Source organism: Prunus dulcis, chromosome 6, assembly GCF_902201215.1.
Source record: "Prunus dulcis chromosome 6, ALMONDv2, whole genome shotgun sequence".
NCBI lineage: Eukaryota > Viridiplantae > Streptophyta > Magnoliopsida > Rosales > Rosaceae > Prunus > Prunus dulcis.
The window spans coordinates 9,285,387-9,302,480 of record NC_047655.1 but is presented as its reverse complement, the minus strand read 5'-3'; the positions used below and the strand labels follow the sequence as shown (position 1 = coordinate 9,302,480).

The following is a 17,094-nucleotide window of genomic DNA, read 5'->3' as shown; positions in this document are numbered from 1 at the left end:
CCACATCTAACCAAGAAGAACCTATAGAACAAAGGCTGTATATGGGGAAGAATCAACCTCCAATAATCCAACTGCGCATACAAGTGAATAAGAGTTGCATAATAGCGAACAAAAGTCATGATTTGACAAAGATGACGAGATATACAGGGGCAAATTGAAACTAAGTCTTTCATATAAGGGTAGAAATAAAGTTAGAGAAAATAGAATAATTTTAAAAAAATCTTTATAAGTATGGATTGGATACACCCCCATAAGTAATCTTGTGTTAAGCATTTGACTACTACTTCCAATATATTAGTATTGTAAGCTTACTAAGTTCATTATAATATTGTCTGTATGTGCCAAATGGTGAGTATGCACTTAATAATTGTGCAATAATCGTTAGACATAAAATGAAACTTCTATTTGAGTGGTAGAACACTTAGGGGTAATATCCAATCCATACTTATAAAGATTTTTTTAAGTGAGTGATTTTCATGAAGTTGACAAATTCTTAAATACTTTCATAGAGTTGATAAAAGTCTCTACTAAATCGACAACTTTTGCTATTAAAAATTAGCCTTAAAATTATGCAAAAGTCATCCATTTAATGAGCTTTTATACCAATAAAGTTTTAAATACTTATATTTGCATTTTAAAAGTCACAATTGAATACCATTAAACTTTTAAATATTATTTAAAAGTCACGGTTGAACATCTCCAGAATTTTTAACTCTACAAAAATCTTTAAAAATTAGAATTAGATACACCCCTTAAGCTCACGTCCTAGCAAAAGTTAGATTATGTTATTTTTTTTTCAAAAATCCGCGGGACAGGGGGTTTCAACATTAGACCAAAACATACTATTAGACCAAAAATTAATTGGTGTTATATAATTATTCAAATAAAAAAAATATATTGAATTGAAAGAAAATCTTACAACGTCAATATAATTTATATTTATTAATGGAACGGTGGTGTCTAATAAGATATTCAAATTCTGAACTTTAGAGAGGTAAATACTTTTAATAGTATGAGTTCCAGTGACATTTTTAATGTCACGAGTCTAAATCTCATGCGCAGCAGTTGCCGAGTTAAAAAAAAAAAAAAAAGGTCGCTCAGGTCAGGTGTAGCAGAACTCCCGGAGGGGGTTCCACAGAGGAGTCCTGTGTCCCACACTACTAGTAGCGAATCTATGTGTTCCTTGTGTACTGTATCCCTGTCAAGTCACCATGCGTACGGTGTGGAAAGATATATATAAACAGTGTTTTTCCGCCATTTGAAAATTGAGCTTAAACAAACAGTAAGCTGTCTCTCTTCTGCTTTCTCTCTCAACCTCTCACACCCTCACCCTCAGGACACTTCTCGTGATCTCCATTTCTCTCTTTCTCCTCCGCTCTCTCTCTCTCTCTCTCTCTCTCTCTCTCTCGCTCATTCACTGCCCCTACTGCTCCTCTCGTGCCCTAACCCTCCCACCCACCCACCCACCCCTTAATTTCATTAACTCACCCCATAAAATCAAATATCAAAACAACAACAATAAAAATGGTCTCAAGTTCCAAACCCTAAATCCGTCACCTCCACCAACAGCAGTACACAATCATCTCCCTCTTTCTGCTTCCTCATAGGAGCTCATGTTCAAGGTATGGTTTATTTTAATTTGTATTTTATACTTGTTTTTTTAATATAACTTTTTTGTATGATTTTGATTTACTGACAGTGAAGTATGATTCCCAATAATTTTGATAGTTGCGTGTGTGTTTTTTTAATTATTTGAAATGATGGGTTTTATTTTATTTTTTATTTATAAATTTTCTCTTTCGAAAGATCTGAGTGAAAAAAAAAGGCCTTTAATTTACACCAATCGTGCTTCATGTTCAAACGTAGAGACAGGACATGGCTATCTTAGTCTAGGTCTGTTTCTGCGTGTATATTATGGTTGATTGATACTAAGGTTTGTGTTTGTGTGTGTGGAAGATTGTTGTTTGCTTTATGTTCTGAAAGTATTATCATTAAGTGACTTTGTCATTCTTCGTAGTTTCCAAAGTATGGGAATTGCACTTTGTGACTTTTGTTTCTTTCTGTTAAGCCGTAACCGGCCAATTAATGTTGGGCAGGCACAGGTGAAATTCAATGTTGTTATCGTCAAAACTCTTGGGAATTCCAATCTTTGATTGTGTCAGATGTCATACTTTGTGTATGAAGTTCAAATTGGAAATTTTTTCCGGTTTTATTCTTTTGGATCTTCCCTTAAAATTGAAGGAATCTTGAACACATTCGCCCCTAGCCTAGTACATGTTCCTTGTCGGCAGGGGATTTCGTGACATTTTGAAATAATAAAACTAAACAGAGGGTTTTGTACCTCTCATTTATTGGGGTTGGAGTGAGATCAGTGAAAATTTCGCTTTACCTTCTGATTTTACATTTGATCCTATATAAATTTCTTGTGTGGTATATTTATGCTAATTGTAGTATTGTGGAGATAAAGCATAGAAATATCTGCTACATTTAGAAAATGTAATTTGACAACTGTGATATCAACTGAAATGCAGCAGTCATGGCAGGCCTTGGATGCTTCCTTTTGGACTTAGTAAAGGGTTATTAGTGGGCCATATAAGTCTGCACATCCTTATGGCTCTAGCGAATTTCAGAGGATTTGTGCCTCTGTTTCCTATTTCTGTGTTCCGATATCTTCACATTGCTTTGTCAGAATTGGGTTAGTATGAATTTGCAGGGCGATTACTATCTTCTGCAGTATTTCATTTGATCCATCAAATATGAGTACAATGCGCCCTACATGTGAAATTGTGGAATCAAGAGACGAAGTAGATTCTCAGTCAAAAACGGACAAGAAAGGTGGAAAGCATTGCATGCTAAAATCAGGAAATAAATATTCCATAGAGGATGATATTAATCAGCTTTTTCAGGCAATTGACGGTAGAAATTCAGCTAGGATCTCAGGTCTGTCGAACGAGGCTAGCAAAGACGCTTTGCGGAAGAGTGCTATGAAAAGGCCAATGAGAGTTAGTTCATCAAATGCATCGGGTATTGGAATTTCAGAACCTGTGAGTTTGAAGCAAGCATTGAGAGGATTATGCATCTCTCAGGCATCAGAGATGGCTGCCATGAAGCGACTATCGAGGCCAGGTCGTTCATCTGGGGTCTCAGAAGCAGGAACTATCAAAAGGTTGTACAGGGCAGTGGTAGACGAGGCCAATGGGTCTGGCCTTCCTATGAATCAAGTTAAAGGGAATTATGTAGAGGTCTCCCTTGTACCAGAAGCATCCAAAAATTCTGAGAAGAATCCTGGATCCATGCGATCAGAGCCACAGGTTCATCCTGCCACGACTTTTGCGGATGCACTGATGCCAGATGCTAGCTTGACTAGATTAGCACCACAAGATCAAATTTCTCCTTTTCCAACAGAAGTTAAAAGTGAGAAATTGAAGGGAGAAGATAGAAAACTGGAATCCACAGATTCTTCATCTAACTTTCATGATAGCAAGAAAGTTATGCAGATGGGTGCGGTTGCTTCTATTTCAACTGAGGTTCCACTTAATACTTCAAATTCAGACAAGGGGCTGCACTCTGCTGCTTCTCCATCCTGCTCCAGCGCTGGTAGTAAGGTAAGCAAATCCTCTGGCAGTAGTTCACATTTAATCAAGCCGGTCCTCGGGAGCAAAAGCTTTGTTAAGAAAAACGTCAAGCAGGATTCAAGTTCTGGCTCCAGTAGTTCCGCATCAGATAATCGGAAAGTTGATAATGATTTAGGCCCTAGTACTAGTAAGTTAAAGGACCAGACACACAACTGTACCCCAAAGCATGAACGGGAAGGAAATGAGAAAGAATCTCTGGTGTCCAGCAGTACAAGTCTTAGCAAAGAAATGAATTCAGTTCTTGTTAATAGAGGTACAAGCAAACCAGATTTCCCTTTGAATTGCAGTAATAGAACTAAATCTATAGTGACGAAAGTTGATGAGAGGTCAAGATCAAGAGAAAAGGGGGATTTCTCACAAAGCTCAAAAAGTAGCATTGGTGACTATAGCAGCACTACAAGCACTAGTGAGGAAAGCAGTCTAAGTGGGTCTGGTCGTAGCGGCAAGAGGCCTCACATGTCAAGAGACTTGAGATGGGAAGCCATCCATCATGTTCAGAAGCAGCATGGAACCTTAGGTTTGAGGCACTTTAAGTTGCTTAGGAGGATTGGTTCTGGGGACATTGGGACTGTTTATCTTGCTGAGCTAACTGGAACAAATTGCGTATTTGCTTTGAAAGTGATGGACAACGAGTTTTTGGTTACCAGGAAGAAAATGATTAGGGCTCAAACAGAAAGAGAGATACTGGAAATACTGGATCATCCGTTTCTCCCTACGTTATATGCCCATTGTGTGTCAGAGAAGCTCTCATGTTTGGTTATGGAGTACTGTCCGGGTGGAGATTTGCATGTCCTGCGGCAAAAGCAACCCGGCAGGAGTTTCTGTGAACAAGCAGCCAGGTGCATTTTCTTCTTAAGGTCCAGTTTTAGTTAATTGTGCCTGTGCTTTTTTTTTTTAAATTTTTTTTTTTTAAGGTTTGCAAAATAATGCAAAATTTAACTCTGATAAGATGCATACATTTGACATTAGTATTTAGGAGGTTAAATCTTTGTTTTCTTCCTTGCTCTTCCATATCTGGGAATTTCATTTGGTAGTTGTTTGATCCTAGTACTTGGTCTATGTTATCTTCCTTTTTCTCATTGAGTTTCCATATTGACCAGTCAGAATAGATTAAAATATATAAGGCAGATGTTATTCTTGCTTGATGGCACACTATGGCCATGTGCACACGTTTGGTATGTCAAATAGATTATTTTAATTCCCTGGGATTTAATCTTGGGATCTAATTTTAAATCCCACAGACTTTTAGATTTGTAGCGTTGGAGTTATCATTTGTCTTAGTCTGACATACCTTAGCAAATTCATGGCGATTCTGGTGATTACTGTAGGAAGATTGTATCCTATGACTAGCCTCAAATAATAGGGTTTTTTTTAGTGGCTTGAGCTAACTTGGTAGAGCTAAGAAATGTCCTACCACTGTTTGTTTGACATTTTTATTTTCCGACTTTGTAGCTGTTTAACATTGTTTTCTTGGTTATTATTAAGTACATGATTGACTGTCATCAACATAATTGTACTCCAGTACTTTAAATGTTCATTAAACTAATTCCAGCCATTTTATCCTGTATCTATAGGTTTTATGTTGCTGAAGTCCTCCTTGCCTTGGAGTATCTACACATGCTAGGAGTTGTGTATCGAGACTTGAAACCAGAAAATATCCTGGTCCGAGAAGATGGCCACATCATGCTCACAGATTTTGACTTGTCACTTAGATGTGCTGTCAATCCAACGCTGCTTAAATCATCGTCTCCTGTTTTGGAGAGCACAAAAAAGATGTCAAGCCCGTGCATTGAATCTAGCTGCATTGATCCTTTTTGCCTCCAACCATCCTGGCAAGTCTCATGCTTCACTCCCAGACTTCTATCTGCTGCTGCAAAATCTCGGAAAATAAAATCCGAGCTTGCTGCCCAGGTCAGCCCACTGCCACAGCTTGTAGTGGAGCCAACTAGTGCCCGATCCAACTCCTTTGTTGGAACCCATGAATACCTTGCTCCGGAGATCATCAAAGGAGAAGGTCATGGGAGTGCTGTTGATTGGTGGACATTTGGAATCTTCTTGTTCGAGCTGTTATATGGTAGGACACCCTTCAAGGGGTCAGGAAATGAGGACACATTGGCCAACGTTGTGTCAAAAAGTCTCAAGTTCCCAAATACCCCTATAGTGAGTTTTCATGCAAGAGATCTGATCAGAGGCCTGTTAATAAAGGACCCTGAAAATCGTTTAGGATCAGTGAAAGGGGCTGCAGAGATTAAGCAGCATCCTTTCTTTGAAGGCCTTAACTGGGCATTGATTCGGTGTGCAGTACCCCCCGAGCTTCCCAGGTGGTGTGATGTTGGATTTGGTGCACCCTCTGCTTCACAGAAACAGGAGGGCAAGGAGTTGGAGGGTATAGGAGAGCATATAGACTTTGAGCTGTTTTAGTTCAACTTTCATATGGGGAAGAAAGTTGAAATCTTCTTTTTCCGAAATTTCTCATCGGTTTTTTTTAACTGATAATATAGCTTATAGTGTAAATTAAATGTAACTCAAAAAATACTGGTGGCTAGTTGTAGAGTATGATATATGGATACTGATACAGTAGCTGAGAGAAATGGAAATCGGATTAGCATTTTCCTTTTTTCTTTTTTTCCTATCACTCAGGGTGTGCTCATGTTTGCAGCTTCATCTTGTCCTATAAACGAGAAGTTATTGTGTGTTCGATACACCAATAACATGTTGATGTGGTGTATTCAATCCATTCATATTATAACACGTACCTTTAGTACTTTCTTTTTTTAGCCAAACAGCTCAAGAGACCCACTTTCTCATGGCTCCAAAGATTTTCAATCCTTCTCTTTTTTCCTAGTTACATTTGTTTTGTGATGTGCATGTGCACAATTCAATACATCCATAAGCTTCTTCAAAATGTTTGTATGGTCTATATTTTTCTTTTTCTTTTTCTTTTCTTTTTTACGCTAAGCGTTTCTTTATTCTTTCATATCTACCCAAGCTGAAACTCAACACATTTCCATGTAGTATTTTCTGTGTCCTAGGAGAATGAGGGTATTGCACAGTACAGTAGCAACCCCTTCAAATTTACGATTTTGCCACTCCTCCAACCGCCCCTCTCTAAAAACCCCATTTCTTCTTCTTCCTCCCCAATTTCCATCCCTTCAAAAATCAACCTTTGGTTCCCATTCCCTCAAATCCAGCACCTCTTTCTCATCTGGGTCTGTGACAAAAGCATCAATGGCGGCTTCTTCTCCATCCACGGAGACAGAGACCAAGCCCTTTTCTGTTCTATTTGTGTGCCTGGGCAACATCTGCAGAAGCCCAGCTGCTGAAGGGGTCTTCAGGGACTTGGTGAAGAAAAGGGGTTTGGATTCCAAGTTCAAGATTGACTCTGCTGGAACCATTGGTTACCATGAGGTAGGAGCTATTTTCAACCATAACCGCTGTTTTAGTTGCTGAAAAAAAACATAGGAAGGTAAAGAAAATGGACGTCACAAACAAAGCCTGGCTGCAAATATTTCATTTCATTTTTTGTGTGAATTATAATTCCAAATTTCTGATTGTATTTATTGGTGTTAAAAGGGAAATCAAGCAGACCCAAGAATGAGGGCAGCCTCTAAAAGGCGTGGCATTGAGATAACTTCTTTATCTAGGCCAATCCGGCTGCCCGATTTTAGAGATTTTGATCTTATCCTTGCAATGGACAATCAGAACCGAGGTGGGTTCATTATACATGGAATATAAGAAACCATCATGTGCATTTTGTTTTTCTTGGAAATTTGGATCAGCCCTTTATATGTTTTTATACTCAAATAGTCCTACATGTTTATAACTTTATATATGTGTGATGTGTTTTATTAACTTGTGGTGTTGATATTGGCTATAGATGATATAATAGAGGCGTTTAATAGGTGGAAATTTAGAGAACCTCTACCTGAGGATGCTCATAAAAAGGTTTGTACTTTGTATTTAGTACTTAGAACGGGGATGCTACAATGTGGACTGATATGAATTTGATTATTTTGTCTTATGTTGTTATTGATCGTGCAGGTTAGGTTAATGTGTTCTTATTGTAAGAAACACGATGAAACTGAAGTACCGGACCCTTATTATGGTGGACCACAAGGTTTTGAGAAGGTAATATATCAATACCTGTTAACCATTGTTCTTGATCTTATCATGGATATATGTTTGATGCAATGGAAATCAAAGAGCATACGTCTAAAGTGGCAGCAATTATCATAATGGTTTTATCCGGTGTGAAATACATGTGAGGAATTTAGTGAAATTGTCAAGAATTACTTTGTGTAAAGTGGCAACCCTATTGCTAAAAGTTTTCTGTCAAACTTTGTTAAGCGTGTTGTACAAATTAAATTTACTAGAATATAATTGAGATAAGAGCGGGTGGCTTTTTGGTTATTCAGCAAGACATCCCCAATTTTTGGATTTATGGCAATTAAACAGTAGGAAGATGATCCTCTCCTTTTTCTTCCACCCGTTTTCTCTCCTTTCTTCAAAATTCAAATCTCAGTTTAACTTTATTTAACTTAGAATCCAGTGGCCCATTTTTTCATAATATTGCTTAAAAGGGGAGAATTAGAGAACTCCCAGAAAGCCATAGGAAAAAGTAGCAAGAAAGTAAAACCCCAATCCAAAGCAGTTCAGGTCACAGCCAAGAACTCAATAAAGAACAATCAACCATTGGATTCTGCTTATATTACTTTGAATAGAAGATACATGAAGAAACTGAGAGCAAACGGGGAGGAAGGGCAGAATTTGGCTGCGTAACTGGTATCGCATGCTAATTGTTCAGGTACTTTTAGAGTTGATACTAATTATGAAACATCATCATGTTGCAGGTTTTGGATTTACTTGAAGATGCATGTGAATCATTGTTGGACAGCATCTTGGCTGAGAACAAACACATTTTGGATTCCTGAACTCAATGTTGAAAGCCAGATGATCCATTGTCGGGGTTTGGCTTGATCAGCAAAATTGCCATTTTGCATAATGCTTGTTGCGTAAAGCAGCTTTTTGCTCGTGATCTGAGGCTGTTACAAAAGATCCATATTGCCATTTGTAAGTGAATGGTAGCTTCAAATTGGATTTATTGCTACCTTCGCTGGGTCATTGTAAAAATTGGTGTATTACTTGATTTAATCATGCAACTGGAATATCACTGTCAATTTTTGAGTCGAGTAGTTGAACCTGACAAAAAAAGAAATGAAAAGTTACTCTATTACTAGTTTATATATCTCTCTCTAGACTATGTTTTTTGTTATCCTTTTTACATTTATTGTTTAATTTAAACTGAATCAGATGCATCAGCTATATCTTCTATCCAACCTTTCTTAGGGCGTGTTATACTTCATATGCAAGTCTTTTGCTTCCGTTCTTGTTACCTCATGTTGGAGTAATAAATTGGAACAATTGTCCCTCGTTGTTCCAAAATGTTAGCACTTCTGTTCTCCCATTAGGGCTTGTACTCTAGCATTGTGTAAGTAAGATTTGTTCCCAAGTGGCATTCTTACATTGTACTACCATCTAAGTTGGGAAAGAAAAACTGGGATATTAAGCATTTTCCTTTTCGTCAGTTTGTTTCTAATGTTTAGGGTTTAGTTGCTTACCACGTTGTTCATGCTATGATGGCTTAAGTTTGCTTTCTTTGCTATCTGGTAGGCATTGGTTTGTCAACAGGAACCTTTTACTCAACGTTTCCTCTCTTGGCGTCGGACTTCCTTGTTTCTTGCTCATCCCTCTAGCTGTTAACTTCCTTTAATTCTGTTCATGCTACCCTCTCTATATTTACTGTAGTCAAACCACTGTTTCCATCAAGGGTTTCTAATAATCAACATTTTCATCTAACCAATCTTTGGATCCATCAGAAGGCACACTAAACAAGATGAATTCAAGGGAATATTGGATATTACTTGACCACAAGATCATCATTTTTACAACTCTTCACATTATGAAAACTAAAATTTTGTTCACAAAAATGGCAGTATATTAAAGCAACTGTACAATGATACTGATATGAACTTCGTCTGTTGCAGTCAAGGATGAAAATATTGGCAATACAAATATTATCGGGCCTTCAATTTACGGATATTTCGGGGGATATATCGATGTTGTTTTAGGTATCGGGGAAAATTGACAAAAAAGACAGATAATGGCTTAAAAACAAGAAGTGAAACTTTCATAGATGTTAAGCACATTATCAATGAATGTATTGAACTAATAAAATTCAAAACATACTAAGTATAAGATATGCATATGATGAAATGTACATGTATATATAATGCGCGATGAAAATCCTAAAGATAAATACAATTAAACTTAACACAACAAAGACAACATTATTCAAACATAACCCAACCCAACCCATTAATACATAACTCAACATTATATTACAAGAATCAGACTTAATGATAAAGGAAATGAGAGATAGAAGATTAGGTGAAAAATAAAATCAAACACACAAGAAACTGATCAACCAAAGAGAGGAGAGGAAGAGCCAAAGATAGCCGAAACGATTGAGGAGAGAAGAAAGGAGAAGCTACTATGTATTAGAGCTTGGTTTTTGATATTGATTCAGTGGCTGGGACCTATGATTACTTTCAAAACTGAAGACAAATTTCTGGGTTATTTGTCTAGTATCGGGAAATATCAGTAAACATAGGTAAATATCGAGGATATTGGGGATATATCGCCGATAAGGGGGAAGAAATAGGCTTACCCCCTTGTATCTGTATCGACACCTAAAAAAAGGGATTTACAGGGATATCGGCCGATATTTTCATCCTTGGTTGCAGTTGAACTATCCTAAACCTCTGTCCAACGCTTCGCTTCATTCGCGGCTGCATGGTTCACTTCAGAAATGTTTGCGTTGAATTCTCCACCAGATCCCTCTCTGCTTCAAACTAAAATCTGTTTTTTCCAACCACGTTTCCTCCTTGGACTGGAACTTATCATGCATGAAAATATATTTGCAAGCTCTGAATCCTCTTCATTCACAAGGTTCTTTGCTGCACTTGGGTTGGCGAGGAGGAGCTTTGCTACAAGGTATCCGGCAGCTGACCAAGTTTGAAACAGCTGTGCCTGTTTTCCAATAAATCTTGCTCTCTTAGTGTCATAATATTCAGGCCAATTGTCAAGAGATATGCGCTTCTCAGCAAGCTCGACCGCCTTTGCTGCAATGTCTGGTCTGTTAAGCTTTATGCATGCCACAGTAAGCTGAAACAAGCCCCATATTGATGTTAACAACATAAATAATCAGTCACTGCTAGATGCTAGTGGTAATTAACAGGGAACTTTTGCATTCCCTTCAACAAAAGCAAGGATTCTTTACGGTTATCTGGCTTTATGGTCAACACAAATGGGGATTCTGCATAAGCATAATAAGATCTAACAAATTGGGCTACACAGTATGCATTCCATGTGTTTCATGGTGAATCTGAACAATTTCATATTTTAGAAAGAAAAATATAGTGGCTCCAATTTTTGTTTTTTGTATTTTCCCCTAATAAGTGATTCCTCCTTGTAAGTTGGCGCACTAGCCAAATGGTAGCATTGAGAATCTGGTTTGCTTGTAGGACATCATATCTTGGAGAGTGCAAGTACAACAAATAAGATATCTCCAATGGGTTCTCTAAATGAGCTCCTAAGTTAAAATTTGGAGAGAAGTTAAAAAAACTCAAATCCAATTATACTCCCTATCCAGCTCATGAAATTACAAGACCTGTAGGAGCTCCTAAATCAAAGGAGAGAGAAATGGTCTTCCAATGGCTCCTCATCATTAATGATGATTATTTTAATATTATTTTAAATAAACACTTTATTTCTAGCGATTCCGAGTCATTATAACTCCCTAAATTAAGGAAAATAATTGGAGTAGAAATTTTATAAAGAGCTCCTAAAATAAGTTTCTAGTCCTAGGGAGTATGATTGGAAATGCTCTTACGTGATGGCATGATATCAGTCGAAAACAAAAGCTGTATGAGGTTAATACAGATACTATATGCAATACTATACTGGTACAGAGTTTTGACCCCCAAAAAAAAAAAAAAAAAAAAACTGGCATAGAGCAGGCATAATCGGGAGTTATAAATCCAGCAGTGCAAAGCAAGATCAAGGGCAACAGGGGAAAAACAGTTTTCACTCAAACCCAAATAAAAAACTTACCTGCCAGAGCAATGTTGGCCAAGAACCTCCATTATGGTAAGACCAGGGACTACAACATAAAATCAAGTAAAGGAGGTGTTAGGAACCAGGATAGAGGAAATTTCAAAAGTCAAGGTAGAGGTATTACGTGTTTTTGGGATCGCTGCCTGTGATGATTTGCCATTCCTGGCCTTCAAGAGCAGGATAACATATTTTAAACGGCATATCTGCCACTAATTCATCCCATTTTGCTTCAATAAGATCCAATATAGCATGTGACTGATCCAATGTTGCAAGACTACTTACAATAGACCATAAGTTTCCAAGAGAAAAGAAACGAAAGTCCATGTGAGCAGGCTGCAGGTTGCCAATCAAGTACCCACCTGTACTCGGCATAAATCCCACCAGCCAGGATGGAATCTGATCAGGGTAGATATTGAACTTATTAACAGCATCATATGAGTATTCCTCTGTTTTGTATCGGTAAATTTCATTGAGTTTTCTCATATCAATCCAGTAATATTCCCTGATATGGAATGATAATGCAACCAGACGATTGTTCAGTGCTCGCGTAAGGTCAGCTGATGCATCCTCTGGAGCAAGCATCTCACGTGCACAGAGTAGTGCTGAGTAGAACAGGGCCTACAAGGACACGCAACAGTGACATGCGACATTATATAAATGCAGCCACAAAGTTTGTAAACTTAAAGATGCATGTCAACAAACATGGGTCAGAAGCATCAGATTCTATACCCAAATAAAATTTTCCTCTCTGCCTAAACCCTAAGAGCATCTACAATCATGCTCCCTATTTTTTGGTTAAAATTTAGCTAAAAACACACAAAAGCTATTTTAGGAGCTCTCTATAAAATTTGAATTCCAATCATACTCCCTAGTTTAGAGAGTCATAAATACTATAATTATTTTTTAATTCAATACAATTAGTCCATCTCTATACAAAATAATATATAAAAAAATAGTTTGCATTAATTAAAAGTTTAAAATATGCATAAAACAAAGCAACATTAAATTATAGGGAGCCACTAGGAGTCCTTTCTTTCTCCTCGGATTTAGGAGCTCCTAGAAGTCTCCATATTTTAGGAGGTGGAGCAGGAGCATGGTTGGAGTTGTATTTTTCCAATTCCTCCTTAAAATTTGTCTAAGGAAGTGGTTTAGGAAGCCCATTGTGGATGCTCCAAGGCCTCGTTTGCTAAGGAGGACTACAATAGACTAGACTAGACTAGCAAAATGCCTACATTTCATGTGCATTCAGGGCATAATATGAATATTGTTGTCTACCTTGGAGGATTAAGGAGGACTATTCATAAGAGGTTGATGACTAAAACTTATCCCTCCTAATCCCACCATTTCAAGGGGATTAGGGGGGATAAGTTTTAGTCATCAACCTCGTATAGATAGTCCTCCTTAATCCTCCAAGCTAGACAACAATATCCATATTATGCCTTGATTGCACATGAAATGTAGGCATTTTGCTAGTCTAGTCCAGTCCTCCCTATCAAACAAGCACCAAGTCCTCTACGACCAGTCAGACACAATGTGAGAATAGGAGATGTAATCAACAAACGATGTTTTGAAACCTACTCTGGCAATTACAATGGTAATGCAATGATCTCCATTATCATCTTATGCAGCAATAAGTATACCCGAAACTATTGCTTTTCCAAATCGTTTGAAATCCATTGTTGCATACCATTATGATGATCATATAACTACATCCACTTATTTACTTAATTATACTTATTTTTTTAATCAGAATTACATCCATTTATTTGATTATTGCATCCCGAGGTTGTAACAGACAACGCTTATGGGGAAACTTGAAAGTAATTTCCTATGACTTTTGAAATAATTCTCCTTATGATTAGACCAGTAAAATAAATTTATTAGTTTACATGAAATGAAAATTTAAGCGTCTCTGATAATTCCGGAATATCCTTAATGTTAGGGGTCAAAAGCAGAAGGCATGCCAATGCAACAAGCCCAAAGCAAAGCATGCTAACTTTTTTACAAATGGAGAAACCAAATAGAGATAAGATAGGGAAGCACCCTGTTACCCCAATGAAAAGCAAAGTTGTAGTAGGGATGTAAAACAAATAGGAATTACTCTAACAGTATTGACAAGAAATAAGCAAAAAAGGAGGAGTTTTAAAAGTTAAACTCCATGAACACAAGAAGATAAAAAATTTATTTGAAAGGCACTTATGAACATAAAAAGAAATACTTACCTGAATCTCCAAAGGATGGCCATGAATTCCCATTCGGCGATCAATCATGCATGAACCATCTGTGACCAGTAATGTTGGAAACATATCAAAACCATCAGCAAGACACAGCTTCAAAATCATTTTTATCCCTGTTTGCACATCAACTCGTTCCTGGACTGAAAGATCTCCAGAGCATTTTCCATATGCCCGTAACAATATAATCCACCATAACCCTGACAGAAAGATCAAAATCCGTCGAATCATTGACCACTGTGAGAGACTTGAATTATGAAATATTAAAATGTTAATACCTCTATAACCGGAGATATATTTTGAAAGAGAAATTATAAAATACAATGAACTTCCTACCAGAGTCAACAGGGGCAACACGACCAATAGCAGCTTCACCGAAGTCCGGATCTAAAACATCTTCTGTTGCAAAATCATCACCATCGAGTGGAACAGTGCGAACCTTAAAACTGGCAGGCATTAGTCCTTGACCAGGACTATAACAATCCATGGTTTTCTCCCAGCTCTGTAATAAAAAGGAGGGAGATTCACTAGAAGAACAGAAACAAATTAAACTTAAAGAGTAGTGTGATTTACTAGAATGGGAAATTGTCAAAAACAAATTAAGCTAAAAGGGAGTGCAATTCACTAGAATGACAGAAACAAATTAAACTAAGTACAATGATAGCCAACATGTGTAACAGAATTCATGTTTTGAAGGGAGATAGCATATAACGCGCCCCTCTTTAAGCATGAAATGTTATTAGTACGTGTTTTATTATTTTTTTTCCAGATATTGTAACAATATGTTAGAAGTCAAAGCATTCATATATGGACAAAACATCTGGTATGCAGACTTTAAATGATAAAGTCATTGTTATGGGAAAAATAATGAGAAATTTAAAGTGGAAACAAAAACTCGGTTAAGCAAATAATATTAATGCCTATATTAGTTTATTTACAGGAAATAAGGAAGAGAGGAAGACTTCATCAGCTATGCCAGTTTTCAGAAAAGAATAAACCTCCATTGTGATAACCAATTCTATTTGTGTGTGGGTTGTGCTAGTGTGCTGAGTCCTATATTGTAGTGGACTGAGTCCCGCATTGGTTGTCTATTTGGGTGAATTGGAATTTGGAACCATGTAAAGCGATTATGGAGAGCCTCATAGGTGACTAGTTTTTTGGGATCTCTTGTAGATATGGTGAGTCTTACCACTCTATGGGTTCGAAGACATTGCAACATAACAAAATTGGGCTCTGATAAGGATGTCAGGTTTCGATTGTAGGCCATGACAAGGATCTTAGGGATATTATGACAGCCAACTCTATGTGTGCAAGTGCGTGCTGAGTCTCATATTGGTTGTGTTTTGGGTCCATTTAGACCATATCAAGTGATTATGAAAAACTCCAATAATGACCAACCCATTTGAAGTATTGCGTCGATGTAGGGAGCAAGTCCCTAAGTCATAACATCCACATTGGAAACTAATCTTAAACACTACACAACCACACATGCATAGATGAATCAACTGATTGAAATGTGTAGTAATAAAAGGACTTTCAGATCAAACATAGGTAACTAACATAAAACTCTGTATTGGTTAAATCAAACATTGTGGGTGGAAACCTTACTATAACAAAATTCTAAGAAAATTTGTGAGAAAATGGAACAAAACATGAAATCAAATAATTAAACATGAAAATCAGATGAACTTAGTCAAAAGTAAGCAACAGTTAGTAATGATGGATTTGATACTCAAGGAAGAGAATACTTTACCTGCAACTGAAGGGTATGAAGAATGAAGTTCCGCACAATATCATACTCCCCTTTTAAAAGGAAAGCTATCCCAGAAGGTATGAAGTCACGAATAAAGACCTGATCATAGTTCAGAGTACTAGTAGAGCTTGGATTATTAGCAGCAATGGTTCCAATAGGATTATTACAATAATAGACCATGGAGTTCTTTAGTAATTTCCATGCTTCGTCCTCAATCGAATTGGTCCTAACCTTCTGTCTAGATTCTTTATGTTTTCCAGCTGTAGCCGGCTTACCATTCGATCCAAAACCTCCCTTTTCATGTTTCAGTTGTTGATCCACCTCAAATTCATTAATAGCTGGACTAGTTATACCATTAGGAGGAATCGATGTTGCTTTATCTGAGTCGTCTACTAGCAAGTCCCTATGCTGATCTTCTGCAGTAGCCCCAGTAAGACTTTCTGCCTTTTGACATTTGCAACTCATAGAATTCAACCTACTAACATCATTTTTTCCATGAAAAACACCGTTTTTAGCCTGGAACGCACATATTCTCCTGCGGTCCTGCGAAATTCTCGAATGTTTATGCACTTGGGCACACACTGAACTTCTTTTCCGTGTATTATTTATACCGGACTGAACTGAGATAAATCCATTTACATTGCTTAAAGATAGATCAAACCAGCCAAGGCGAGGTAATGCCCCAGATAGAAGTTGTCGAACAGCTTCTGAAGTAGCCATTAGGCACGTTGCAGACGATTAATTACTCCAAAAACCTTTTATTTAATACCTCTGACGATGAAATCCCCACTAAGTACTTGATATTCAATTCCTTTTCTAGTCTTGACTTAGGCACCTACATCAATACATCAGCTGAAACTCACTCATGAACCACTGAAATGAACGTGCTCAATAATTCTAATTCAATCTGCTTCACCTAAAAATTTCTACAAATATATATGTTCTACAAAATGTTGTACAAACTTGTGCATAATCAAACCCAGAAAATAAAATTTTTTGACAATACCAACAGTTCATGCATAACCCTGTTTATAAAAATTAGGCTTCTTAGCAAAAATATATAGAATGACTGATGATGAAAAAGAAAGTAAACTTCTTGGCAAAAACAAGAATTTGGATTGTTGAATTCCATATATTTCTTCTGTTTTCCCATCTTACCTCAGAAACCAAACACCAAAAGAGAGCAGCCAAAAGAGAGCAGATTTTGTCGAGCTTCTCACCAAAGCGACGGTCATACGCAGCGAACGATAACTTCTTCACTCTTCCAGAAAAAAGAGGAATGTATATATACTTTGGA

At 37.2% G+C, this 17,094-nt stretch overlaps 3 protein-coding genes across 5 annotated transcripts; 2 read left to right on the top strand and 1 right to left on the bottom strand.

Moving 5' to 3' along the window:
- The first annotated feature begins 1,210 nt into the window (after nucleotides 1-1,210).
- LOC117629994 (serine/threonine-protein kinase D6PKL1-like) lies at nucleotides 1,211-6,258 on the top strand. Of its 2 annotated transcripts, none has more exons than XM_034362688.1 (3): nucleotides 1,211-1,622; nucleotides 2,532-4,474; nucleotides 5,210-6,258. In XM_034362688.1, exons 2-3 carry the CDS (start codon nucleotides 2,757-2,759, stop codon nucleotides 6,054-6,056), a joined length of 2,565 nt encoding a protein of 854 aa, XP_034218579.1. In that variant the 5' UTR covers nucleotides 1,211-1,622; nucleotides 2,532-2,756; the 3' UTR covers nucleotides 6,057-6,258. The 2 variants fall into 2 exon arrangements, with proteins under 2 accessions (XP_034218579.1, XP_034218577.1); XM_034362686.1 differs by having other exon boundaries at nucleotides 1,464-1,622; nucleotides 2,535-4,474.
- Nucleotides 6,259-6,514: 256 nt separating this feature from the next.
- Nucleotides 6,515-8,876, top strand: LOC117629995 (putative low molecular weight protein-tyrosine-phosphatase slr0328). Its single transcript, XM_034362689.1, has 5 exons — nucleotides 6,515-7,043; nucleotides 7,209-7,344; nucleotides 7,513-7,580; nucleotides 7,677-7,763; nucleotides 8,486-8,876. The coding sequence occupies exons 1-5, from the start codon at nucleotides 6,672-6,674 to the stop codon at nucleotides 8,564-8,566; spliced, it is 744 nt and encodes a 247-aa protein (XP_034218580.1). The 5' UTR covers nucleotides 6,515-6,671; the 3' UTR covers nucleotides 8,567-8,876.
- A 1,058-nt stretch (nucleotides 8,877-9,934) lies between these two features.
- Nucleotides 9,935-17,094, bottom strand: LOC117631262 (alkaline/neutral invertase E, chloroplastic-like). 2 transcript variants are annotated; one of them, XM_034364310.1, is made up of 7 exons: nucleotides 16,956-17,094; nucleotides 15,798-16,632; nucleotides 14,381-14,546; nucleotides 14,033-14,244; nucleotides 11,935-12,428; nucleotides 11,808-11,856; nucleotides 9,935-10,859 (listed from the first exon to the last, which is right to left on the bottom strand). In XM_034364310.1, exons 2-7 carry the CDS (start codon nucleotides 16,515-16,517, stop codon nucleotides 10,542-10,544), a joined length of 1,959 nt encoding a protein of 652 aa, XP_034220201.1. In that variant the 5' UTR covers nucleotides 16,518-16,632; nucleotides 16,956-17,094; the 3' UTR covers nucleotides 9,935-10,541. The 2 variants fall into 2 exon arrangements, with proteins under 2 accessions (XP_034220201.1, XP_034220202.1); XM_034364311.1 differs by having other exon boundaries at nucleotides 10,148-10,859; nucleotides 15,798-16,649.